At 44.6% G+C, this 27,887-nt stretch overlaps 1 protein-coding gene across 1 annotated transcript; it reads left to right on the top strand.

The window, feature by feature from the left end:
• The first annotated feature begins 193 nt into the window (after positions 1–193).
• On the top strand, positions 194–23,886 carry SEC24A (SEC24 homolog A, COPII coat complex component). The gene is made up of 23 exons (XM_071569965.1): positions 194–643; positions 6,847–7,371; positions 8,775–8,933; positions 10,497–10,574; positions 10,857–11,023; positions 11,605–11,777; positions 12,724–12,826; positions 13,615–13,741; positions 14,071–14,180; positions 14,571–14,683; positions 15,284–15,402; positions 16,049–16,104; positions 16,430–16,636; positions 16,925–17,045; positions 17,582–17,740; positions 18,244–18,417; positions 18,996–19,106; positions 19,961–20,136; positions 21,328–21,465; positions 22,098–22,202; positions 22,325–22,417; positions 22,927–23,030; positions 23,428–23,886. The coding sequence occupies exons 1-23, from the start codon at positions 274–276 to the stop codon at positions 23,540–23,542; spliced, it is 3,603 nt and encodes a 1,200-aa protein (XP_071426066.1). The 5' UTR covers positions 194–273; the 3' UTR covers positions 23,543–23,886.
• Positions 23,887–27,887: the final 4,001 nt, after the last annotated feature.

Below are 27,887 nucleotides of genomic sequence, written 5' to 3'. Positions count from 1 at the left end.
TCGGCTCTGTTCGGCCGGGCTGGGTTCGGCAAGTCTCGGCGGGGCTCGCCTCTGTTCGGCTGTGCTCGGCTCTGTTCGGATATATTCGGATGTGTTCGGCTGTGCTCGGTGATTTCCGGCAGTTTTCGGGCTCGTTCGGCCCCGCCCCGGGCCCGCCCCCTCGGCCGCAGCGCCGTCCCGGAAGTGCCACGTGTCGGCAGTGCGGCTGCGCGCGGCGGCAGTTCCGGGTGCGGGTGCCCCGCCGGGCCCGGGGGCGGTGCGGGAGCGGCGGACATGGCCCAGCCCGGGGCACGGCCCGGGGGCGGTGCGGGAGCGGCGGACATGGCCCAGCCCGGGGCACGGCCCGGGGGCGGTGCGGGAGCGGCGGACATGGCCCAGCCCGGGGCACGGCCCGGGGGCGGTGCGGGAGCGGCGGACATGGCCCAGCCCGGGGCACGGCCCGGGGGCGGTGCGGGAGCGGCGGACATGGCCCAGCCCGGGGCACGGCCCGGGGGCCCCAGCGGAGCGGCGGACATGGCCCAGCCCGGGGCACGGCCCGGGGGCGGTGCGGGAGCGGCGGACATGGCCCAGCCCGGGGCACGGCCCGGAGGTCCCGGCGGAGCGGCGGACATGGCCCAGCCCGGGGCACGGCCTTACGCCAACGGTGAGTGCGGGCAGCGCCCCGGCCCGGCCTGCCGAGGGGGCTCCGGGCCCGGGGGGGCCTCCCCGCTGAGCGCGGCGGGGCTGGGGGGCCGCGGGGAGGGAGCAGGAGCGGCAGCGGCGGGGCCAGGCCGGGGGTGACCCGGCCCTGTCCGACAAACACCGAGCGGCTCCCCGGTAACTCCCCGCTCTGAGCCCTCCCTGCCGGGACGCCCGCAGCACACCGGGCCGGGATGTGGCCCCTCGGACGGTGCGGGTGGCTCTGGGGCTCCCTCGTCTTGGCGTCCCCGCGGGCTGCGAGCCGAGAAAGTCCTGCTGAGTTTCCTCGTCGCAAAATAGACCTGTTTAAAACGAGGTGTAAAAGGTGGAAGCGAACAACCTACAGGCAGTGCTTTAAGCTGGGAATAAAGAAACACAAGGCCAGGCTTGTGAGTTCTGGGCCCCTCAGTTTGGAAAGAGATTGAGGGGCTGGAGTGGGGCCAGAGAAGAGCAACGAGGCTGGAGAAGGGACTGGATGTGGCACTGAGTGTCCTCTTAAACACCTCCAGGGACAGAGAATCCACCATGTCTTGATCCAACCCCACTGTGATCACCAGCCCAGGGCTCTGTGCCCTGGGCTGGTGATCACAGTGGGGTTGGATCAAGGGTTGATGATCTCAGAGGTCTCTTCCAACCCAACTGAGAAGAGAAGAGCAACGAGGCTGGAGAAGGGACTGGAGCACAAGTGCTGTGGGGAGAGGCTGAGGGAGCTGGGGGTGTTCAGCCTGGAGAAGAGGAGGCTCAGAGGTGACCTCAGCACTGTCTGGAACTGCCTGAAGGGAAGTTCTGGCCAGGTGGGGGTAGGTCTCTTCTCCCAGGCAACCAGCAGTAGAACAAGAGGGGCTGAAGCTCTGCCAGGGGAGGTTTAGGTTGGATAGCAGGAAGAAATTCTTTCCAAAGAGGGTGCTCAGGCTTTGGAATGGGCTGCCCAGAGAGGGGGTGGATTCCCCATCCCTGGAGGATTTTAAGATGAGATTGGACGTGGCACTGATCAAAGTGGGGTTGGATCAAGGGTTGGACTTGATGGTCTCAGAGGTCTCTTCCAACCCAACTGATTCTGTGATTTATCTGTTTCTTGCATTGTGTGCAAATCTGTGCTGTTGAAAGGGCCTCCTGATTTCACACACACACACCCCCCACATCCTCTGCACTCGCTTCCCTAATGACACACTTGTGTGTCTCAGTGCTCTGCTGCATCATAAGCAGCTCAGTTAGAATGAGATCTTTTGATTTCTCTTCCCCCCTCCTCCTTCACAGCCTTTCCTCAAAGCCATCAGCAACATGACATTTTACAAATAACTGTGGAGCTGCCTCTGGGGTCAGGGCAGTGGGTGCAGCGTGGAGGGAGGGAGGGCTCCGTTCTGGAGGGCTCCTGGTCTGAGCTGAGCCTGCACAAATGGAGCCACTGAGTGGGACGATTTACAGCCTGGCAGTGCTTTCTGTTTGCTGATTTTCCTGGTGTCAGATGAAGCACATAATGGAATCTCTGGAGAGACAGTCAGAGGGAGAGGAATTTCAGGCTGCCCAGTTGGCAGGTGTGTGAAAAATAAAGAACTGAAATGTGGAGTTATGCAAATGATAGGTAAAAAACCACAATAGTTGTTGGAGTGTGTTAGAGGTAAGGCTGGTTGCTGGCCTTTGAAATAAATCAGATTGTTCAAGCATGGACTGCTCTGAGCATTGCTTAAAGTTCTTTATAGAGAGAGTAATAAGGAATGGGCTGCCCAGAGAGGGGGTGGATTCCCCATCCCTGGAGGTTTTTAAACTGAGATTGGCCGTGGCACTGAGTGCCATGATCTGGTAAAGGGACTGGAGTTGGACCAAGGGTTGGACTTGATGATCTCAGAGCTCTTTTCTGATTCTGTGATTCTCTGGATGTGGCACTGAGTGAGAATCCACCATGTCTTGATCCACCACATCTTGATCCAACCCTACTGTGATCACCAGCCCAGGGCACTCTGTGCCCTGGGCTGGTGATCACAGTGGGGTTGGATCAAGGGTTGGACTTGCTGTTCTTGGAGGTCTTTTCCAACCCAGTCCATTCTGTGATTCTATGAAATGCATTTTAAGAAGGTTCTGTGATCCTTGACCTTTGCAGTAAAAGCAAAGCTTTATGAAATAGTGTCAAGGGTACTGAGAGTGCTGTGGTGCTGGTGTGTGAGGAAAGGTTTCTGTCAGCAGAATGGAGATTGTTACAGACCTGCCAGCCCTTCCTGTTTGCAGGTAACTCCCCGTGCCCAGCAAGGCAGGGGATTGTCAGAGCAGCACCATGTGCTGCCCGGGAATTGTTTAACAGGGAGCATCGTGTTGCTTGGCAACAACCTTCCTCCCCTTCATTCCTGTTGGGCTGTTCATTCTGCACTCATTTAACTGCAGGTTCCTGATTTGCTTTCCATTTGATAGGTCTAAAGTCAAAGCAGGAAGGAGGAACAATTCTTTTAGCACTGTTTTGCTTTTCTTATGTGGTGGCACTTTGAGGTCAGGAGGTGGTGTTGGGTTTGGAAACCCGTGAGTCAGAGTCAGCTGAAGGAGGCAGTGCTGGTGCCTGATCCCATGGCATCTGTTGGGATGTGACTTTTCCTTGCATCTCCCTGGAGGTTGGAGAGCCTGTGGCTGGTGAAAATGATGTGCTAAAGAACTGCTTGGAGTAGAAGGCACTGAAATTGTGTGTGGCAGAAAAAATAACTTGGACCCTGATCTTCTGCATTAGTACTTTGACCATTTGACCATCAGGCAACATCCATGTGTATTCTGGTGCCTTTCCTGAGCTCTTAGAAATGTTAAATGACCTGTGTTGCTGTAGAGGTGTCTTGCTGTTAACCAGCTGGCCTTTCTTCCATCACCAGCTCCTCTCTCTGGTCTCCTGAGTGTTGGCTGTTTTGCTGCTGTGAAGTTGAAGTAGCTCTTCAGTCTACACAGAATTCCTTGTTTCTTCTTGGCCTCACAGAAAACCAGCAGTTTTTGGGAAAGCTGGAGGGCCTAGGTGTTCTTTGACAGGCCTCAGTAAAGAGGTCAGTCAAGATGGAAGCCTGGGAGCAACAAAACAGTGAGTCCTGAGAAGTTTTTGTGCACTGGGAAACCTTTTACAAAGGGGTTTTGCCCCTCAGTGCTGTTTCTTTAGCTTTGTTGGCAGCTTTATGCAGGCTTGTCTTGGAAACATGAACTGCATGAGAGTATCAGGACTATTCGTGGCCCTTCTGACTTTAAAAATAAAAATTGAAATTTGAAATACTGTCCTGCGGTTTGAATTTGGTTTTTCTTTTTTTAATAAGGTGCTATAGAAAATATCAAGTTGGTCAGTTTTGAGTATCACTTCACTTCTACTGTTTCATCCTCAAGCAGGAAAACAGTGCATAGGAGAGCAACCCAAGTACCTGATTCCTGTCTGGGCTAGAAAGTCGTGCCTTAAGGTGAATAATCAAGTTAGGAAATTAATTTTTACTTGTGCTGTGTTTCTCATGCAGCTTATAGTGGTGTTGTTCTCTCAGTGAGTGTGTGGATGCAGGCAGGAGCTTTGGCATCGTGCAGGAATCCTTCATCATTTCTAAACTCAACAAGTTTAATTGACAGTGAGGTTTGTAAATCAATTGTGGAAAACCCACCTGAAACACTGCAGGGTAATTTCTGAAGGTGAGTCATAACTTGGCATGTTCATCTTTGTGAGCTTTTCCTTTGGACACCACTGACTGTAGGGAATTACTGATTGCAAAGATTTATGAGCAGCATCGTAAGGACAGTAGGTTATAACTGGATTTCCTAACTGGATCATAAATTGCATGTTGAAAGTAATGGGTGGAGACTGTACAGGGTGTCCTTCTGATGCACAAATAACAGAGGGGTGAGGATGAGATCACTGGCACCGTAGTAGTTAGTGAGGATCTGTGTGTTACTCCAGCATTAACAGCTGCCTGAGGCTTCCCAGGGAATGAGGAGCTGCATGACCAGTGCAGTGTTTGTCCTAACTGAGCATTTCAGTGTGTTCTGCATTTGGCCTAATTTATTGTCAGAAAGCCTGAGTTCAAAGTTAGTTTAACTTGGAAAGGTGAACTTGCTCACCTTTCAGAACTTAACTAGAATGTTTCAATAGGAAACCAGCTGTCTTTGAATGTGAAATGAAATTCTCTGACTTCATTCTCGTGACAGCTGTTTCCAGTACTCATGTAGACTCATGTAGACTCATGTAGACTCATGTAGACTCATGTAGACTCATGTAGACTCATGTAGACTCATGTAGACTCATGTAGACTCATGTAGACTCATGTAGACTCATGTAGACTCATGTAGACTCATGTAGACTCATGTAGACTCATGTAGACTCATGTAGACTCATGTAGACTCATCTAGACTCATCTAGACTCATCTAGACTCATCTAGACTCATCTAGACTCATCTAGACTCATCTAGACTCATCTAGACTCATCTAGACTCACTCATGTAGACTCATCTAGACTCACTCATGTAGACTCATCTAGACTCACTCATGTAGACTCATCTAGACTCATGTAGACTCATCTAGACTCATCTAGACTCACTCATGTAGACTCATCTAGACTCATCTGTCTATCTAATCTCCACTGTACAAGTCAATATCTCTGGCATGTTTGTTCAAATTTAAGTGTTGAATCCTGCAGGCATTTCTGGAGAATTAAGTGCTTTTGTTTATCTAGGTTCAAAACAGTTGTTCAAATGTTAACTAGATCTGGAAATCTGGAAAACAGTACAGGCTTGCAAAGAAAAGAACCTTAACTCTGAACCATGAAGAGGTTCTTTTCTGCTCTCACATGTATAACTGTGTGTGGAATGTCTCCAGTGTTCCAGCTGTGTGTTTAGAGGACAGGGAGGGCCACAGTGTGATGATACACTGGACAGTGGTTTGGGAATTTTGAAGGAGTTGTGGCTGCCTGACCAGGAGTATCTGGTGTATTTTGCTCAGGAGGATTTCACATGACAGTTTACAGTCTCTCTTCCTGATGTCCATTTTGTGGCAATGGTATGAAAAACCTGTAGTAATAATTTTCTTAATGGAGCCCTTATTGCAGTGGAGAGCAGAAAAAAATTCTTTGCAGAGAGAGTGCTCAGGCATTGGAATGGGCTGCCCAGAGAGGGGGTGGATTCTCCATCCCTGGAGGTTTTTCAACTGAGCTTGGCCGTGGCACTGAGTGCCATGATCTGGTAAAGGGACTGGAGTTGGAGCAAGGGTTGGACTTGAAGATTTCAGAGGTCTTTTCTGATTCTATGTTTCTATGGATGTGGCACTGAGTGAGAATCCACCACATCTTGATCCAACCCTACTGTGATCACCAGCCCAGGGCACTCTGTGCCCTCGGCTGGTGATCACAGTGGGGTTGGATCAAGGGTTGGACTTGCTGATCTCGGAGGTCTTTTCCAACCCAATCCATTCTATGAAATCTCATGGAATTCTTTCTCTGTGTTCACCTGTAAAGCAGAAACCTGATGATGCTCTTGCTGTTTGGAGAGTTATTAACCTTTTTTTTCAATTATTTTCTTCAAATGAGCAAAACTTAGTTTAGCTATACCAACCCACAAATAAAGAGCATCATTAACCTCTCAAGTTTTATTTTCCTGACTGGTGAGTTATTTTATGATAAACTTACCCTTCGTTCCATGTTGGTGACAGTTGGCCACTCACATGAGCAGTGTGTGCATGGAGAGTTCTCTTACTAAAATTAACTGCAGAAACTTTCATAGATTAACTCTGTCACTTGAGAAGCAGGATGGTGACCTATGCTGGAGTGGCTGGTGGTGTCTTTGTGGTCAGCTGAAGTTTAAGTGGGTGTCAGTCGTCATGTGAAATGGAGTTATTATGCAATGGGTCTTCCACTTTGGGTCTGCTGTGTGAGAGTGCTCCTCTGTGCTCAGCCTGATGCTTTTGGCTGTTTCTGAAGATTGAAATGGTGTCCTGTGTGAATTGCAGTCCAGGAGCATGGATGGTGCTGGAATGTTTAGTGTTTGCAGGGCTACTGTAAAACAGAACAGTGTTGATAGGAAAATCCTGCCAGATTCCTGGCCCTGCAGCAGCACTTCTGTCACACCTGGTTATTGAAAGAAAAGATGGCTTGGAGACTAATAAAACCCTAAGGAGAATCTCTTGTTTTCAGAAGTGATACACCACACTGACTTCCTAAAGAGTGTTTTTCTCTCTTGCAGGGCCTGTTCAGAACCAGCTGCTGCATTCACCCAATGGCCAGGGGTACAGCCCTGCAGTGCCAGGGCCCTTCTCCCATCAGGCGCCGCCCAAGGTTCCTCCACATCAGCCTCCTGGACAGTATAACTACAGTGGCTCTCAGAATGTGTCTCAGTTAAACAACTATCAAGGACCTGGCCAGACTCTGAACAGACCACCAGTGTCAGCTTTCCCCGGGTCACCAGCACAACAGACGGGTCCCGTCCCACACGTGCTGCCGCCGCCTGCGCTACAGAACTCGGCTGCTCCATCCCCTGCTGGAAGCTTTGCCCCTGGAGCCAGCCCCCCGGTGCTTTCACCCTGGCAGTACAGCCAGAGTGCTGTGGGTCCCCCACCTGGGGCTCAGCCCGGCCCTTTGGCCCACGGCACAGGGACAGGGACAGCTCAGCCACCGTCGTCGCTGCCGGGAGGTACAAACCCCCCCGGGAGTTACCAATATGCTGCTTCTCCAGGAGCTCCCCCACTGCAGAACAGCTACATGAAGCCAGGTAACCATTACCTTGGGATTGTCTTGCCCATGGCCTTTTCTCAGTGTCCTGTTAAAATAAAGAATTTAGAGTGGGCTCTGCAGCCACACTTTGCTTGTGGAACAAGACTCAAAGCAGATATGCCCATCAAACACTGGAGGGCTTTCCTTGGGTTAGAAATGGGAGTTGTGTGCACAGGTTGGGTGTTGCACTTGGCTGGAGCAGGTAAACCCTGAATCTCATTGTTTTGGGACACTCTGTGTGGGTGATGCTGGTTCTGTGACCTGCACCATTCCTTGGGGTGGCTCTTGGAGCATTAACATGTTTCAGTCCAGGACTTCACAATCACAAACTGTGTTTCTGCTCAGTGAGCATGGTCTCCTTGTCAGCTGTTCTGTAATCCCTTGATTCAGGTTGTTTTCTGAACAGCCTCAGCCAGGTTGATGCAGCAAAACTGGAGCACAGCCTGGAAAGAAAACTGAAAAGCATTCTGTGCTGTTCAATGGAAAGTTCAATGGAAAGGTTCCTTCCTCCAAACTTGTAATTTTCACATTTCATGATAATGGTCAGTCTAAAAGTAGGAAACTTTGTTCCTGCTGCTTGACTGCTGGTACATGCAGTGGTAAAAGCTCTTCTAGCACTAAACAGCTTTATTGTGCAACTTGTGATTATTATGGAAACACAGTTAATACTCAAGTTTCTCTTTGCCTCTGTTGTTGCTGAGGTTTTTCTGACTGAGCATGCAAACAGGAATTAAGTACAGAAATATTTTCCATGTAAAAGCAAACAATTTTTCTGTGAAGTGCTTTTAGCCTCATTAGAGAGTCTTCTTGGTGCTGGTGGTTTTTGTTACACTCCTGACTAATTTTGTTACACTGTTCAAAACGTCTTAAGCTCTCAAAATTTATGAAACTATTTCTGGCACTGAATTGCAATGAAGAGTTAGTGCTTTGGAGTTAGTGAGGAAAATGCTGAGAGATTTTGGAAAATGGCACATGAAATGAGAGGAAGTGTTTGGGATAAGCTTATTTTTATATCCATTCAATGGTGAATCCTCCTGAGCGATTTTCCTGGTGTTTCTTTTGTAGAGCAATGATCACTTTTAAAATTAATTCAGCTCATTTGGTGATCACCCCAGACTTAGTTATGAAGTTTGGATGCTTTCTGTACCTCTTGAAATTCTTGCCAACAACAAACTGACAGACCAGCAGCTGCAGGAACCCATGTCCCTACAGTATGAGAAAGGCATGACAGGAACAACCCGAAGTTGTGTGACACCCTGGATTTCAGGATTTATGTATCTCATGCTGTATATTCTCTGAATAAGAGGAATATTTAGAGTTCAGCCTGTGTGTTTTCCTAACAAGACTTTTGTGGCTTTTTCAGCTGGGTTAAAACCTTCCTAAAAGTTCATTTCTTTGCAGGATCTGCACCTCCAGCAGTGACTCAGCCTTTAACTCCACTTCACCCTCCAAGGCCACCTTTGGGACCTCCCCCAGTTGGTGGTCCCTCAAGGCCACCAGCAGCTGTTGCAGGGCCCCCTCATGCACAGCCTCTGCTAAATTCAGTTGCAAATAGAGAAGGTAAGAAATAATTGTCACTTTACTTTGAATTCCAGTGTGGCAACTTGCTGTAATAGGCAACCTTTAAAGTCAAGCACATTGTTCTATTAGAGACTCTAGTTGTAAAATTGATCCTAATACAGCTAATAATTGAATCTGAAAGGAGCAGGTAGGGACCTGAAAGGAAGTAAAATAATTCTTGTAGACACATGTTAATAAAATTTTAAAAACTTGCACTTCAGAATAGATTTCCAAGTGCTGTTTAACATGACCATGTCTCCTGTAGTTGGCCTTGCATTTTTAGTTTTTTGTGTTCTAAGCTGATAGTGGAATTCTGATTTCTCTGCATCCCTGACTGCTGTGAGGACAAAATCTCTGGATGACTTCCCATAGTGTTCCTTCTGCAGGGAGAGCTGGGATGTGGTCCTGCAATCCCTTGCCTGTTTCTGTAGCTGTCCCTTCTTCCTCCCCTCTGTGTAAAATCACCGAAACACAGCCTGGATTTGTTAATTTTCTGAAGGAAGTTGCTGGAGGCTGTTGAGTGGCAGCTGTTGAAGACACATACCTGCCTTTCTGTGCCTGCTGTGGGCTCTGCACAAACGTGGCATTGCCCAGGACCCCCCTGGGGCTGTGTGTGACACAGACTGCAGTGGGGTGGCATTCAGTGCCCGTTCCAGACAGGGCCACGTGCCAGTCAGCAGCTTTATTTTTACATACAGAGTTTGTTCTGTCAAAGCTGTTGGTTCCCCTGCATGTTCAGATTGACAGTTTCTTGTGTGTGGTAGCTGTGTGAGTACAAGAATAGTATATTCAGATTTAGCTTAGTTGTGAATGTATTGAGTGCATTAGAAACAGCTTTTGCTTAGGAAATGTTTTCTTCGTAATTAAGAGAAACATTTCCATAGCCCTGGAGAGATAAAAATGTTCAGTCTAGGAAGCAGGTTGACTGCTGCATTCTGTGAAGGTTCAGTGAGTAATGTAAATTCCTTTTACTGGGTCATCATTGAAGATTTTAAATAATAAAAATAATTTGAGAACCTGCTTGTCCTTAGCAATAGGTAATTGTGTTTGTGTATTTAGACTGTTAGTTTACCAAAAACTGTCCTTTGGGAGCACTCTCTCAGTTTCAAGGTTTTCTTACCTCAGATGGAATTTCTATCTTGACTGGTGTGTGCCCATATCAGACCTGTTGCTGTTTGGTGACCAGTACTGGACTAAGTGAAGGGAATTTGGTGTATTTGAGAATCATCAGTGGAGAAATCCTATGGGTGAACTAAGCTGTCCCCTGCCCTTTGCTGCATGTAAAGTTATGGCAAATACCTAATCTAAAGGAACCTCAAAAGGTGATTCAACCTTGAAAAAAGAGTGTGAGGTTTTGTGACTGTCCTTTGTTGAGGTCGTGGGTGAGAAAGAGGCCAAAGTGTGTATTTAATTCAGTTTTGTCCTGGGACAAAAGCAAAGTAGATCCAAATTATGCTCATCTAAATATTCATCCAGCAAGTAGGATTTTTTTTTTGCATTTCCTTCATTAAAACACCCTTGTGACTTGTGAATTTTTCTTTCTGTGATTGTTTTCTTTAAAAGGTGATGCCACATCTGGTGCCAGTGATGGGTCAGTGGTGCAAAACAGCTACGATGCCATAGAAGGTGGTGGCCTCATGGGTAAGGCCTTGGGAGTGAAAATGGTTATTTAAGAGTCTGGGAAAGATAAAAGTTTAAACATTTATGTACAGACATGTGTACTTGGTTCTTGGACTGTGTTGAAGCTGAATATGAAATGTGAAGCATTGAGAATTTGAATGACTTTGCCTGTAATATGTGAAGCAGGTCAGAGCACTGTGAAAATTGACAGTAATATTTACACTGAGGGACTGAACAATGTACTAATGCCTTGAGTGAGACAGTTCTTCAGCAATTAAGTGTTTTCTTCTGCTCTGCTTCCAGCAACTCCCCACCATTCTCCTGCTGCCCCGAATCTTAAGATGAACAGAAGTGTTGGGTATTCTTACCCTGCCTTACCTCCAGGCTACCAACATCCTTCCCCTCCTGGAGCACCAGGAATGCATGGATCTGCTTTGCAATATCCAGATGGAGCAAAACATTTCCACCAGGTAAATCCTGTCTGTTTTTTATCCCAGTACACCTTGTGGGGTGTGTGTGGGCAAAGAAAAGTGATGGTTGGTGTGTGCTGTGCATGTCTGGGGTGCTGCTTCTGTGCTTCCCAGTTTGGGCAGCATTTGTTCAAAGAGGATGGGCATAGCCTGAATTAATGTTTCTGCTGGAAAAGCTGTGTGCCAGCTCTTTCTGAAAGTGTTCTGTCCTCAGATCTGCCCAGGATGTTCCTTTTGAAACTTTCAGCTGCTTTTGGCATGTTTCCCTCCCCTTGTGTTCTCACTGTTAGCTGAAGTGCTTGGGGTTTGTTTCCTGGACTTTCAAACTGAACTGAGCAACCCTTTTGCCAGCTGAGCCTTTGTATTTCAAGAGCCTTATAGGAAATGTAGTAAATTTTTACCTCTGCTGTGTTACATGCCTAAGGCAAAGTTTGTGTAACAAGTGGTATTTCTGAATATATCAATATATTGATAATACATGAACAAAACAGAATGGAAGGGAAATGTGTTTGCTTTTGAAGTGACCTGTGGGTTTCATCCAAATCATTGGTGTTAATTTCTGAAATTTTATTTGTCTTTAGCCTGCCCTGGGCACCAATCACTTAAATGCATCAATGGGTGGCCTGAGTCTACAGCAGGAGGGGTTGAGACCTGTGAATCTTCTTCAAGAAAGAAATATCCTTCCCCCAACCCTTTTGAAGGCTCCTGTTCCCAACTTGCATGAAGAGATCCAGAAGCTCAACTGTAATCCTGAGTAAGATTATCTGTGTGCTATAATTCATCAAAATAAACAGAGGTAGAAATTTCTGCTTAGAAACATAACTTCACAAACTATTTCCTTAATTTTGTGAGTAGCAAACGTTGAAATTGGGCTTCAGTTTGTTAAGATGAAGGTGGTGAGTGGTGGGTTTGATTTTTGAAGTGGGGAAAGTTACTTGTGTACAAAGTATGAGGAAAAATATGAAACTTTATAGCTGGCAGTGAGTATGACTGAGAAAAGATACAAAATAGGAATCAACTCATTCAAGTGAGGTACACCAAAAAACTGAGTGCAGGAACGTGGGTGACCTCTGTATTGAACATAACCTTTTAAAACAAAGGAGTAAAGGAAATGTCAGACCAGAGGCTGTGGCAGTTGGTTGTTCAGGTAATCTCCCTGAGGAGAACAACCAAACTGTGTGTAGCCAGGTCTTCCTGCTTTGCAAATCTTTCTATGAGGGATGAAGCAAATAACAGTGTCTTTGTGCCACTGTTCATGCAAACAAGCTGGACTGGATTTGCAAACCTGCCACGCACATCTGCACTTTGCAGAAGCCACTGAGTGCTGAACCCTCAGGAAATGACTGGGGGGTTGGTTATAGTTAGTAAGTTTTAAAACAACTTTAAAATTTTGCTGGTTCTTATTTGTTCCAAAATAACACTTATTTGGTGCAACCTTGAACGTTGTTTGGCTTAACTTTGATTTGAGTGACTAAAATGACACTCAGCTTTGTGCAAAGAGCATTTCTTTAAAACAAGAACTCCAAGTATGTCTTGAGTGAAGCTCAGACAGAAACAAAGTGATGTGACAGAGATGGAGAAGATCCTTTATCTGGAAATGGAAATTCACCATCACCAGCTCTAGAAAAATAAACTGTACTACTGAAGTCATAATTTATTCTCTGAAAGCCTCTGAAAATAACCCTTTGTCCTCCATGTAGGTTGTTCCGCTGTACCCTGACTAACATTCCTCAAACTCAGGCCTTATTGAATAAAGCCAAACTTCCTTTGGGGCTCCTGCTTCATCCTTTCAAAGACTTATCGGTATGACAAATATTCACAACTTCAAATGCTGAAATATCAACTGTGCCTTTCCTAGAGCCCACAGCTGGACAGTGAATTATAAAACAAGGGCAGGTGTCTTGGCCCAGAAAAATTGCCAGAATAACTGACATTTCCCTGTTCCATCCAGATCACTGTAATTCTTCTGAATTATTTCTCCCTGCCATTTTTAAACCTTCAAGTCTTCACTTTTTAATAAAAAAACACAACTCCCAAACCTTAAAGTGAAAGCTTAGAGACAGCACAGCACTCAAACTGTGACAGAAGGCAACACACCTAATTTCCAGTTTATCTTGTCACATATCAGTTGTAGTTATTGATTTCCTATACCAAGCCTAGCACTAATTCTGAGCTCAGCTAAGACTTGACAAAGCTGAAAGGGTTTGGATGTCCTCAGATAGACAGAAGACTTTCTAATTTAGCAGTGCCTCTTTAAACACTGTTATTTTTTCACAATTTAATTAACTTTTGAAAGATGTGGGCTTTTCCTCTCCTGATTTTTGATCTGTGGTGGGTGTAGGATTTGATGTTAAACCATCAGTATAAACTCAAGACTTCAGAGGCTTGGAAAGGGAACCTACAGAGTCAGATTCGTTAGAGCTCAGTTCCTCCCTGTCATGCTTAGGAATTGTTGGGATGCAGAAGTGCTCCTTCCTTGCACAGGAGTGCTCTGAGCAGCTCCCCAGGAAGCACAGTGTAGGTGGTGGTGTTGCTGTGGGTGAACAGCTGAGGGTGGTGCTGCTTTAAAACAGGAAGCTTTTCTTTTGCAGCAATTGCCAGTGGTCACTTCCAGTATTATCGTGAGATGCCGCTCCTGCCGGACGTACATCAACCCTTTTGTCAGCTTTCTAGACCAAAGGAGATGGAAATGCAACTTGTGCTATAGAGTGAATGATGGTAGGTTTTAAATGTGCTGGTTGCCTTAACCTTTCCCCTCTTGGCCTTTGAGGCTGTAACGTTGTTGGCCAGGTCAGTGCTGGGGTTGTTGTGGGTCCTGCTGGGGCTGTGGGTCCTCAGAAGGGTTTCCCAAGGGCACTGGTGACCCTGGAAAAGCACAGGAAGCCCAAGTGGCCCCCAGGGTGGCCTGGCAGGTGACAAAATAGCTGCCCTGTCTGGTTCTCCAAGAAGTGTTTCCCAGCAGCTACAGAAGAGTTGATGTATTTGTTTTAAAATGCAGCACAGCCAGCACCAGTGTGAAATACTAATATATAAACTTACCTGCATAGTTCCTGAAGAATTCCTGTATAATCCTGTGACAAGAGTTTATGGAGAACCTCATAAAAGACCTGAAGTCCAGAATGCTACTATTGAGTTTATGGCTCCATCTGAATACATGGTAAGGCTTTATTTACTTTTAGTTATTCTCTCCCTTTTCTTTATTTTCAGAGGGAAGTCAGAACAAACTGTTACAGAGGATGCTTTCCAGCTCAGTAGAACAGCTGTTGCTTCAAGCAGTGAATTTGAGAACTCTTGGGGAGAACTACAGATAGTTCATTTCTAATCATTTATGATGTCAGAGTTGTTCTGTGTTTAGAATATGTAGGTGTTTATTGGTCTTCTGGAGGAAAACTAAAATTCTGGGTATTACCAAGTCAGAGGCAAATGCAGTCAGAAGTTTTAGCTGTCATCTGGGTGCTGTTTTAACAGTTCAAATGTGCAGTGGAATGAATAAACCCAATGTACTAAATGTTATTGGAAAAGTGAAGGCAATCTTTCCTTTGCTCAGCTGCGCCCGCCTCAGCCACCCGTGTACCTCTTCGTGTTTGATGTCTCTCACAATGCAATAGAGACAGGATACTTGAATACAGTCTGCCAGACCTTGTTAGACAATCTGGACTTGTAAGTTCTTTTTTTTTCTTAAAATCTCTTATTTGCATTCCTCTTAAGAAATCTCCTGGTGTTGTGTTAAAAGGTACCACGAAGTTGTTGTCTTTTCCCATCACATCAGCACCAGTATGAAAGAGAATTGAGGTTTATTTTTCAGTCTGACTCTCTCCTATCTGCTTCACCAATCCCCAAAAGAATATAAACATCATGTTTGTGATGTCTTTTGAACTGTATTTTTTAGAAGCTGCAATTTAGATGAGCAATTGCTGAAAGGAGTCACACAGCTAATAAACTTTTCATAAAATACATGCTCTTTGAACTTAGAGAAATGCTACTTGGTATTTTGTAGTTTATTTCTTCCTTTTCCATTTCTGGTTATCCTCTTAAGGTTTCTGCATCTCTGGTAGGTGACTCTACTATGAGCTACATTTTTGTTGGTTTGTTTGGTTTTTTCCCCTCTCCAAAATGACTTAGTCAAGCTCTTGCAGTGTAGTTGTTAAGCTGCTTGGTAATAACCATGGAGAGATGCAGTGGATGTTCAAAAAAAAAAAAAAAAGAAAGCCTGCAGAACTGAAATTTCATCTTGTTGAACACCATATGTCTCATTTTCAGGCTTCCTGGGAACACTAGAACAAAAATAGGCTTCATAACATTTGACAGCACAATCCATTTCTACAGCCTTCAGGAAGGTCTCTCTCAGCCTCAGATGCTCATAGTTTCAGATATTGAAGGTATGCAGAAATAAATTCTGTGATTAGTATCTACTAATGACTGCTGGTTGTGACAAGCTTTAAAAATAAATGTATCTGGTGGGAGTTTGTAGATCAGATCATCAGTCTCTCTAGTAATGCCTTTGGAAGTGGCACATGTGTGTGTTCCATATGAAGTCATTTCCCTGATGTCTCCCTGAGCAGTGGGGCTGCTCGTGACTCAAAACATGCAGGCAGCTTTCCTGGCTCAGTTGGACAGTTATCTGGGTTCCTTTTGAGATCCCAAGTGCTGATGCTGGGCACATTCCCAGAGATTTCCTGGTGACTGGTGCTCAGTGCTTGTCCTTCTGCCTTTCATTCCAGGTCACCTTTCACTGCATGTGATGGGGCAGAGTAGAATGAACACTGGAAATATTTGCCATGTGGTTTTATTTAATAGTCTTGATTATGCTTCAGGCCTGTTGATTGCCACTCTTGACATGGCATTCTAGCCTCAGGAATGCTTATGAGAAAACAAGAAATCCCCAGAATTATGTTTACATGAGTTTATACACAAATACTCTTTGCTTTTCTCAATAGGGATAATGGTTGGCAAGTACATAATGAAATAATGGTGGGGGAAAGTGTTTTTTAAAGTTAACTGAAATACTTTTTCTTTTCTTTCCAGATATATTTATACCAATGCCAGAAAACTTATTAGTAAATTTAAATGAAAATAAGGAGGTAAGAGCTAAGAACTATTTTAAATAACTGGTGATATCCACATAGTTTGGTAATTTTTGAATTTCTTAATGCTCTTGAACACTTACAGCTCAAATACCAGGGCTGAGGAAGAAAAAAAGAGGTCTTGTATCTATGTCACTGTAAACTTTTGCTAACCTGAAACAAGACTACAATTTTTCTATGACTTTTTCTTTACTACCTTTATATTTAAATGTTAATATGATTATTTTTTCAACATACACAAATGTATGTTCATCAATCAGCTCTGGCAAGTTGAAAAATATGAAGACTCCGAGACTTAATACTTGTGTTTCCTCACTTGTAGCTAATTCAAGACCTGTTGAAGACCCTGCCACAGATGTTTACCAAGTCCCTGGAAACTCAGAGTGCTCTGGGGCCTGCATTACAGGCTGCCTTTAAACTGATGTCCCCCACTGGAGGGAGAATCACTGTCTTCCAAACGCAGCTTCCCACTGTGGGAATGGGAGCACTGAAGTCACGAGAAGAGCCAAACCAAAGAGCAACTGCAAAGGTTAGGAAAGCCAAAAGGTTGAGGGAACTGACAGCCCTGTGTTCTGTGCATGTAGGTGCTTCTGGGATTGCCTGTTCTGGGGTGATTTTTTGGCTTTCTTGCTCCTTTGTTTTAAAGTCATAGAAAGAACAAAAGAAAATCCAACCAGGCAATATAAACACAGATTAATTATCTGATTTTTTAAAGATATCTCTGTAGTCAGTGATGGCAAATCAATTATTTGTGTCTCTGAAAATAGGCACTGTTTGAGTTTCCTGTGTCTTTTGTAATTCTGCCCTGTATTAACAGGACATACACCTGACACCATCGACTGATTTTTACAAGAAGTTAGCCTTGGACTGCTCAGGGCAACAGGTGGCAGTGGATTTATTTCTTCTTAGTGGGCAGTATTCTGACTTGGCTTCTCTAGGTAAGTCCTGTAAAGCTGAATCTACATTAATGTTGAGTGTGTGAGCCTGATCTGAACTAATCTGCTGTGTCAAGATGCAAAGTCACCCTTGCTGAGCAGTCACAGTGAATAGAATGTAATCTTTCAGTCCTGATTTTACTTAGTTATTTTCATATCCTCCCTTAGTGAGTCAGGATTCTTGTGACACTGGTGTAAGTGGCCGAAATTCTTTCATCCTTTTTATGCCTTTTAACCATCAGTGTCTTTAGAGTAAGTTTTGTTAGCATTTTAATTATTTTCCTCCATTTAACTAAACTTTCAAGTGACCAGGTACCTGCAATTTCAGGTCAATGGAATGTTTCACACCTGAAACTACACACATACTGGAAGATACAGTTGTGTTATATCTGTGTGTCTATATGCAGGTTTGTAACTGTATCAGAGCAATTTGCAGGTGTGAAGAGTTTAATGATTAAGGGAATGTTGCATTCAACTGGTGTGTTTAAAGACTGGCAGCAACTGTCTGCACTCTCCAATGTGTGCTGGTTTTATTTCAGGTTGTATATCAAGGTATTCTGCAGGCAGTGTCTTTTACTACCAATCTTACCATCACAAACACAACCCTGTCCAGGTGGAGAAATTGCAGAAGGAACTGAAACGATACCTAACTAGAAAAATTGGGTTTGAGGCTGTCATGAGGATACGATGCACCAAAGGTTTGAAGTCACTTTCTTGGATTTTTGGGGGGGTGGAGCAGAGAGGAAGTGGGTGTTTGCTGCTGTTTGGGAATGTTTTGATTGGTATTTTAGCTGTTTTGTAAGCTTAAATGATTAAAAGGCAAAGATTAGAAAAGTAAAATTCAGTACCAGGAATCAGACAGTTTATTAAGGACTGTATTTGCAGTATCTTTTCTGCTATTCAGGTTCCATTTTATGATGGTTAAAACTGGAAATTTTGTTGGACTTCTATTTCCATATGGACTTTTTATAATCTAGAGACTTTCTGCTATTCTGTGTTGATTTGCCTTGCTAATTCCTGCTTTCTGTTAGGCTTTGTGGCTTCTTTGGATTCATTGTCTGTTTGGGATCTTTACTTTTTCTAAAGAGACAGTATTTCCTCGAGAGGGAACATTCTCATGCAGAGCCATCTGCAGTGGTGGCAGATGTGTGACAGTGCCTGTATTTCCCAGCTGTGAAACCCAAACATGTTTATCTCATAGGGCTTTCCATCCACACCTTCCATGGGAACTTCTTTGTGAGGTCCACGGACCTGCTGTCGCTGCCCAACGTAAACCCGGACGCGGGATACGCCGTGCAGATGTCCGTGGAGGAGAGTCTGACTGACACACAGGTGGTTTCTTTCCAGTCAGCTCTCCTGTACACATCCAGCAAGGGTAAGATGCACAGGGGGTGGTACCTGCAGTGTTCAGAGGAGTCTTTATATCCATTTATCAGCTGCGACTCAGCTGCAGTAACTTTGATCCAAACTGCTTAATTTAATATCAGGACCACAGCTGTGATGTGCTGCTGCCTGTCCTTGATGGGGAAATTGAAGTTGGAGATCAGAAAAAAATCCTTTGCAGAGAGAGTGCTCAGGCATTGGAATGGGCTGCCCAGAGAGGGGGTGGATTCCCCATCCCTGGAGGTTTTTAAGCTGAGCTTGGCCGTGGCACTGAGTGCCATGATCTGGTAAAGGGACTGGAGTTGGACCAAGGGTTGGACTTGATGATCTCGGAGGTCTTTTCCAACCCAATCGATTCTATGATTCTTCCAGACAAAGTTTTTTGAGAAACTTGGTTTTGGTCTGAAAGTAGGTAGACTTAACCCAGAAACTGAGAACTAATCATTTTTAAAAGCTACTAGAACTGGCCTGATTCACCATTTGTATGATAAATTAGGTCGAGCAAACAGTGGCATTTCAGTGTTTCAAAAAACAAGTCTGCTGGGAGACAACAGTTCTCTTTCCTTGCAGGTGAAAGGCGGATTCGTGTGCACACCATGTGCTTGCCTGTTGTGAGCACACTGAGTGATGTGTACCTGGGGGCAGATGTGCAGGCCATCACTGGGCTCCTGGCCAACATGGGTGAGTGTGCCCAGGCCTTGGCTGGGTATCATGGGTCACATCCTCCAAGCTCAGAGCAATAATCCTCTGGAATGTAGCTTTAGAATAATATTCTGTCTCAGAGTGCTTTCTGTGTTACAAACCTGAGCTTTGTTTTTAATGCTTGGCTTAGGTAAAGTATCTTCTCCCAGGCACTCAGCAATAGGACAAGGGGGCACGATGGGCTCAAGCTCTGCCAGGGGAAACTGAAGTTGGAGAGCAGAAAAAAGTTCTTTGCAGAGAGAGTGCTCGGGCATTGGAATGGGCTGCCCAGAGAGGGGGTGGATTCCCCATCCCTGGAGGTTTTTAAACTGAGCTTGGCCGTGGCACTGAGTGCCATGATCTGGTAAAGGGACTGCAGTTGGCCCAAGGGTTGGACTCGATGATCTTGGAGGTCTTTTCCAACCCAGTTGATTCTGTGATTCTATGGATGTGGCACTGAGTGAGAATCCTCCATGTCTTGATCCACCACGTCTTGATCCAACCCCACTGTGATCACCAGCCCAGGGCACAGAATGCCCTGGGCTGGTGATCACAGTGAGGTTGGATCAAGGGTTGGACTTGCTGATCTCGGAGGTCTTTTCCAACCCAATCCATTCTGTGATTGTACATTAGATCTGTATGTAGTCTCCTGAACTTAGGGTTAGTCTGGTGCATCATCAGGGACCCCCAGCCTTTTCTTTGAATCACTTGTCTTGACTCCCTCTAGAACGTAGGAAAAGCTTAGTGAGATGCACCAAAGTATGTGATAAAATAAGAAAAGTGTTTGGTATGTGACTGTGTGATTGCCAAGGGAGGGAAGGCCTCTCTCTGAGCTGAGCTCTGCCCTGTCCCAGCCGTGGACCGGTCGGTGAGTGCCACGTTGAGCGACGCTCGGGACGCGCTGGTGAACGCCGTGATCGACTCGCTGTGTGCCTATCGCTCCTCCGTGCTCAGCATCCAGCAGCCAGGCCTCACAGCACCCCACTCCCTGAGGCTCTTCCCCCTCTACATCCTGGCACTGCTCAAACAGGTGAGAGCAGCATTGGCCGGCACTGCTCAGACAGGTGAGAGCAGCATTGGCCGGCACTGCTCAGACAGGTGAGAGCAGCATTGGCTGGCACTGCTCAGACAGGTGAGAGCAGCATTGGCTGGCACTGCTCAGACAGGTGAGAGCAGCATTGGCTGGCACTGCTCAGACAGGTGAGAGCAGCATTGGCTGGCACTCCTCAAACAGGTGAGAGCAGCATTGGTGGCACTGCTCAGACAGGTGAGAACATGATTGGCAGGTCAGCCTCCAGCAAAGGGACAGTTCTGTGCTGGAGAATGATTTAGTTCAGAACTGGGAGTTCAGAACTGTGTGTAAAACTAAAAGCAAGAGAGCAGCAAAATATTAAAGACACTGACGAGTACAGAGAATGTGACAGGGAGTGTCAGTGTTTTATCAGGAGTCTGATTTTTGTGCATTTCTGGAAATGTGGATCCACCAGCAGTTCAGGGTGGATCAGAAGAGAGCAGCTAGCTGGCTGACAGGGAGTTGGCTGGCTGTTCTTGCAACAGGTTTAAAGCATTTGACAGTATTTTCTCAATGTATTTTTAATGGAATTTCTGTGAACTCATACTAGAAGTGTTGAACGAACTGACTTTCTCTTCTAGAGAGTATTTTTGGAATTGCACCTCTTTGTTAGGAATTAACCAGCAAGTTCACACCAAGCTTGTTCATGTAAAAGACTTTATAAGTATTAGACCCAATCAAGTGGGAGGAGTGAGCCCCTGTTTAATTTATAGGTGTTTTTTTGCCCCAGCAAGCCAGGGCTATCTCTTGTCAATCCAGACCTAAGATTCTGAACACTGAAGCCAATTGTAACATGCTCCAATATTCTTTTAAATTCTATCAAGTAGCATTTTTGGGGTGTATGTTAAAGAGACACATTGCAGGGTGCTTGCATCTCAGCTGCAGAGCTCACTAGACAGGGTTGGTGGTGCCAGGTCATGGTTAATTCCAGAACCCAGAGATGGGAACACTCAGACTTGTATGGTGTGTGTGTGTGTGAAACACCGGCAATAACTATGGAGAAATAAAACAGCAGCAGTGAAACACTGTGAGAAAATACTTACAGCACATCTCTGAGCCTTAAGTTAGAAATAACCAATAGATGGTGTGTGAAATTCAGCTTCTCTTGCTTTGCTGGAGGGGTTAAACTAAATAGCTGATTGTTTGCAGAAAGCATTTCAAACTGGGACGAACACTCGTCTGGATGAACGAATCTTCACCATGTGTCAAGTGAAAAACCAGCCCCTTGTTTACCTCATGCTCATGACACATCCCAGCCTGTACAGAGTCGATAATCTCACAGATGAGGTGAGTCTTTGCACTGCTACATGATGTGTTTGATTGCAAAGATTTGTAGGATGTGAAAACAAATTTGTGTTAAAAATCTCTCAAGTTTTCCACATTAAAGCTGCATAGCTAAAATGTAATGTTTCCTATTCTGTTGCATTTATGGATTTGTTACTTGGGGCTGGATGGGTGAATTCTGGACAGAAGCTTCTCTGCCTTGGGATGGATGGGCAAGGGTTTTTTCTAACTTATTTCACTCTTTGCCTTTTGTCATTATCTTGCACCATAAATCACATGTACAAAAAGACATGCTTGAACTTTTTGTCCCTCTGCAGTTTATTTTAAAAGGTCAAGCAGTTCTATAAACAGTGAATGTTTATGTAAAACCCTGAATAACTTTAGAAATCACATATTTCGTACATATCAAATATTCCAGTTCTAGAACTAATTAGCTAAGATGAAGTTGGTGAAATGCACCCTCTCTAAACAAAACACTGGCATTTATTAGTAAATTATGAAGTATGACTTGAGCTGAACTGAGAAAAAGGGTCCAGCTTCAGTGTTCAGTGTAATACATCCTGCTCTTATTTAACCTTCTGTTTGTTTTACTGCATCAAGATGTGAACTGCTGTTTTCCTTCTTGCTTCTCTCAGGGGGCTCTCAACATAAGTGACAGAACGATACCTCAGCCACCCCTTCTGCAGCTGTCAGTGGAGAAGCTGAGCAGGGATGGTGCTTACCTTATGGATGCTGGCTCTGTAAGTGTGTGGAGACTAAAAACTATCCAGATTTCCTTCTTGAGAACTCATAATATGTAGGGGACTGCTGAGGTGTGTTTTGCATTGCATTAATGTTGTTGTTGATGATGTTTATCTTTCAGGTGATGTTTCTGTGGATTGGGAAGAACTGTGGGCAGGGTTTTATCAGCCAAGTCCTTGGAGTTCCAAATTATGGCTCAATACCACAGAACATGGTATGTGCTTGCTTTGCTGTCCACCAGTGCTGCCAGAATGTTGTCATGAGAACTAAAATGCCACTACTCAAAGGTTGGCCCTTTAGTTGTGTAAATCCAGATTCAAGGAAATAAATAATTCCTATTAACTCTGAGTTTTTCCCCTCTAAAGCTTTATAAAATAGATTCTCATGGAAACACAGTAAGGAGAGACTGACAGTTTCTCAGACCTGTGGGAGCAGACTAAAAATACTTACAAATAGTGAGCACAGAGGTTGGTGGGAAATCCTTTAGTCTCTGCAGTAAAACAGGCATCAGTCACAGCTCAGTCATCACCATTTAATAGCTAATTGCTGTAGCAGTTTAATGCTCTTGACTGTTTCAGGCCCTTTCAAAGATGACAAGACTAAAACTGTACATCACAAAACCTTTCTGTCTGGGTTTCTTTATGCCTAATTAGTTTTAAGTGTTCACCTACTGTTTTTCTGAAAAATACCCTGTTTGTATTAATGAGACCCTTTGCATTTTAGACCCATCTCCCAGAACTTGAAACTGCAGAATCCATCAGGACACGAGCTTTCATTTCCTGGCTGAGGGAACAGAGACCTTTCTTCCCCATACTCTATATAATAAAGTAAGTGGTTTTTAACAGTCCTTGTGCTTCTTTAGGAACCTGCTGACAATACATATTTGGATACATACACTGAACTTCCTGAGTGGAAGTTTTACTGGTGGTGTGTGCTGTGCTTGGCAGATTTGACAACTTGTTGTGAATTGTCTCAAATTAGAATTTCCCCAGACTAAAAAAGACCAAAATGTCTCAGAGCATTCTTTAGTTAATGTCATACAAATGAAGTAAATGCTGGTAAGTGCAATTACTGGGTTTAATCACTGTTAAGGGTTCTTTGAGATCCTCTTCTCATATGCCCTTAAAATGTCTTGCCACTTAACCTGTAACTTTATTAATGTATTGCACTGTAGCTCTTGGCAAATGTTTATTTCACTCAAACACTTATATTTTCATTTTTAAGGGATGAGAGTCCATTGAAATCAAGTTTTCTGCAAAATATGATCGAAGACAGAACAGAATCAGCCTTATCATACTATGAATTCCTCCTCCATATACAGCAGCAAGTGAATAAATGAAACACTGGCCTTTGGCTGACTTCTTTAAGGAAAGATTTTGCAGTAGAGAATGATTGTGCTTGTAATATCTTCATTAAATCTGTGGCCTGGGGCAGTTGATGAGAAGTTCTCACTGTGATTTCAACGAACTAAAGCAAATAAAGGACCACACCTGAGAATCAAATGTGCAACTACGTGATATTGTACCTTAAAAAAATCAAACTGTTGGAACTGGTTGAGCACCTTTAATTTGCTGCAAATGGTGTTTTTACTGTAAGTAGTTGCAGCATGAAGTACATTTACAAAGGCAATACTGAAAAGGTGAAATACATTTTGTAAAATAAAGAGTTCTTTGTTGTTCAAAATGTATATTTCTGTAACTTTTTGCCTTTTTTTTTTTGCTGCTAGATATAAAACCTCACAATACTGATCATGATTTGCAGGGAGATTCTTTCTAAGTGCATCCAGTGATTGCAGAAAGAGCATCTCAATGTTCACCTTCATGCTTAAAGTAGCAATGAAATGAGTGTTCATTGTGAAGTGAACAAATCCTTGTGAAGTGTAGAATCCAGTGCTTGGATTGGATTATGGCTGATAGGACTCAAGGTAAGCTTAGCCTGCAGAGATGGCTGGATTTGTAAAGCTTTTCATAAGTCAGTATTCTAATTTAAAACACTGGGGAGGAGGGGGCCCTACATGAGGTGGCTGAGTGAGCAGCAGGAGTAGATGTAGGTAGGAAAAAAAAGCTTTTTTCAGTGAAAGGAATAGTTTTAATTTCAGTCTGTGAATGGTGAGGGAGGGGAAGGGCAAGGAGGGTTATCTCAGATTTGGTTTATGTTCAGTAGACTTTGGCTCTTGTTTACATTAACTGAATGTTGGGCCCCTCAGCTCTGGTGTGTTTTATGGCAGCACTTCAGGCTGAAGGTTTAGAGACAACATTGACTATTCTGGTGTTAAAATTGGAAATTATTTTTCCAAGAACAAAATTATTATATTGCAGTTGAAGATTTGTGTGTTGTTACAAACATGGCTGAAGTTTTCAAAAAAGGGTTTTTTTACTGCAGCTGTGTAATGAGCCCAGGTGCAAAGCCAGTGTGCACCAAATAAAAGCTTTAAATATACCCTCAGATCCTGCCAGAATGTCAGATTGAAGCTGCCATCAGACTTGAAGTGAAAATTTATATACAAAAAGTATTTAAATAACTTTATAGCAGTGTATTGGTAACTGTTGTGTTTTGAAGGTTAAGCTGTCATTGATAGCTGCCAACAGAAAGAGATTTAAAGTCACTGTATCCCTGTGCCCACAGGAGTGCTGCAGATGGAGAAATCCTGGTGAGCCTTTTTGTTTAATAAGGTAAACTTGAAGGTCTTGCAAAACCTCCTTCCTTAGGGGCAAGTAACTTGAAGAGGTAAAACACTTGTGAGTGGTCAAACGTGCTGTGCTTGGTTCACTTTGGTGACACAAATGTCACTGGGGGCAACACTGGGGTGACCATTTGCTGCCATTCCAGGCTGTGGCTGCACAGGATTGTCTGTCAGGAGTTGCCTTATTTCAGAGGAGGAGTTCCTGGGGGGAAATTGTTCTTGTTGCTTGAGCACAAGAAGCTGAAGTTCCCAACAATGGCTAAAAGAGCATGAAAAGCCTATTACAGAACCAGTTTAAGCTTCCCTGTCTGCTGCCTCTGTGGCAAACAGGAGTGTATTTACTTGAACAGCTTTTCAGAGAATTGCACAGTTTCTAGTCATAGTGAAGAGGTTTTTTAAGTTTTGACAGTCTGATTTTTTTTTTCCAGAGGGGAAAGGGGTCTCTTCATTTAAATCATAAATGGAACCTCTGCACTTGGATGGGTTCTGAATGAAACTTGGTATTTTGGGTATAATATCACTCAGATGTTGAAAACCATCCTTGCATCCAACAGCCCACCCAAAGTCTGTTTGTTCCTGAGTGTGTTTTGCTACTTATCCCTTATTTTTTTTAAAAGAAACATAAATGTTGGAGATGCCTCATTGCTTTATCTCCACCAGACTAATGGCTTTGTGTCTGTCCTTGTGGCAATTAACAACTTTGCATTAGACCCCCTGAGTTTCTACAGAGCAGAACACGGTAAAGGAGGCAGATGAACCCTCTGGGAGGAATTCTGCATTCCTGGTGTATTCCCTGGCAGTGGGGAAGGGCTGCTGGGTCACTTGTCCTGCTGTAAGGGCAGCACAGGAACACACACACTGCCTGGGATGGCTCATTGTCACACACAACTGAACACTGAGGACACTGAAGATGAGCTGCAGGAGTGGCTCTCTCTGGTGCTGAGATCTCAGCAAGACAACCCACCACTGCAGGGGGTGGCAGATGTGTCTGGTTTTCTAATTGAACCCTTTTTTTAAGCTATTTCTCTATTTGACACATTGGTGTTCAGCCAACATTGTTACCATCCATTTTTCTTTGCTTCATTATTGTCTTTAATTTAATATATTTGAGTCCAAGTCCACACAGACTGTGTTGCAATAACCAGAATGAGTCACTTTTATGTAGAATTAATTCTTTAATCAAAGATGCAGAATGGCTGTTAAGGGACCATTAAATGTGATTTTAAGGTTATGTTTACTATGATGGATGTAATCCTGATAGTAAATTTAATTTTGTAAAGTAGTGTATAATATTGTAAAATTAAATCTTTGTTTTCTGAACTCAAAACATTTGATCTTCAGGATGAAGTTATAAATCTTCCCCCTTCTGAATTTGAGACAGGATTTACTTGTCCTCCTTTTTACAGTTTGTAATTTTCACTGTTTTATTCCTGTAAAAAGTCATTTGTAACACATGCAAATGCTTATTTTATCTGTGCTAATTTATCAAATTTGGCTACTCAATAAAATTAATTGAAAGAACTCAGGCAAGTCCATCACTCCTTTCTTATCAATCAAAACAGAATAATGTGTTTGAGCAGCTGAGATAAATGCCATGTGTGTATAACCAAGCTGGTCTCAGAGCCAGCTGCCAGTGATGGTTGGAATTCAGCATTCCAAGATGGGGAGCAGTTTTATTGCAGCTGATCCTGTATCTCCATTTAACATCCCATTCTTTCAGCACCTTTTTGTAAAAGCCATTCCATTTTGCACTTGCCAGTTTTTTGCTTCTGGTTCATGGTGGGGGAGTTTGGCTGAGCTTGGCCCTCAGAACCATTTCTGAGTGCAGAATTGTTACTGGGCACTGTGGGAACACTGGTTGGACTGGTCAGCACTGGGGTTTTGCTCAGTAAACATCACCTTGTCCTTGGGGCAGGTTTGGGGCTGGGGGGTGGGTTGAAAGAGAAAAAGGGGGAAAAAATGACCCTGAGATTAATTAGCTGAGTTGGTTAAACTTGGCTGTAATAACACCAAGGTCATGGGTCAATCCCCTGTGTGGGCCACTGACTGAGGAGTTGGACTTGCTGGTCCTTGTGGGTCCTTCCAGCTCAGAATAGTTTGGGATTCTGTGTGAAAATCCGAATTTTGTGAAATTTCTAATCCTGCTTTGCAAAGTGATTTTTTTTTTGCACAGCAAATCCATGAAATGCAGCGTGAGGTGCTGGAGCCACTTTGTTCTGGTCCTGCCTGGCACTTCCAGACCAGCGTGCCGTGGATTGGGAGTCATAAATTAGGGTAAGTCAGACACTTCAATGGGATGAAATAGCAAAGATGCAAGATTTGGGAGAGTTACAGCCAAGGTTTTACAAGTTTGACAGGTCATGTCATTGAACAAAGAAAAGGCAAAGTCCAACAGTGATGAAGATGCTTCAAGAGCAGCCGAGGGGTGAAGGCAGGAGAGCACCACCCAAATTCCAAACAAAAAAGCTCCACCCAAGATTTCACCCAGTCATTAATATGGAAACTAGAAAGTGTAACTATAAACTCAGGGCTGTATAAATGGCTTATTTTACACAGGTTTTTGCCCAGTATGAACTGCCTTTGCCTCCAGGGCTGTCGATAAACACCTTTGCTGCTAAAAAGATAAAAAGCTTCTTAGCAGTTATTTGGAAGCGTTGTTGCTATCACAGGTCTCTGTGTGTGTGTTTGTGCCCCTCCCGGCCGTGTTTGTGCCCCTCCCGGCCGTGTTTGTGCCCCTCCCGGCCGTGTTTGTGCCCCTCCCGGCCGTGTTTGTGCCCCTCCCAGGTGTATTTGTGCCCCTCACGGCCGTGTTTGTGCCCCCGTTTGTTCCCAGCCTGGTCCCTTCACCATCACCCGTCAGCGCCGCCATCACCCCTTCCCGTCCTCTCCCCGCCGTGACGCCACTTCCGAGGCCGGGCCCGCCATGTTTAGTGCGGGCGCCGCGCCGTTACAGCGCACGGGGCCGGGGCGCTCTCCCAGCGCGCCTCCCCGCCCTCTCGCC

This window comes from Pithys albifrons, chromosome 15 (genome assembly GCF_047495875.1).
Source record: "Pithys albifrons albifrons isolate INPA30051 chromosome 15, PitAlb_v1, whole genome shotgun sequence".
NCBI classification, from domain to species: domain Eukaryota; kingdom Metazoa; phylum Chordata; class Aves; order Passeriformes; family Thamnophilidae; genus Pithys; species Pithys albifrons.
The sequence above is the reverse complement of the archived record's forward strand: the minus strand, read 5'-3'. Positions and strand labels throughout refer to the sequence as shown.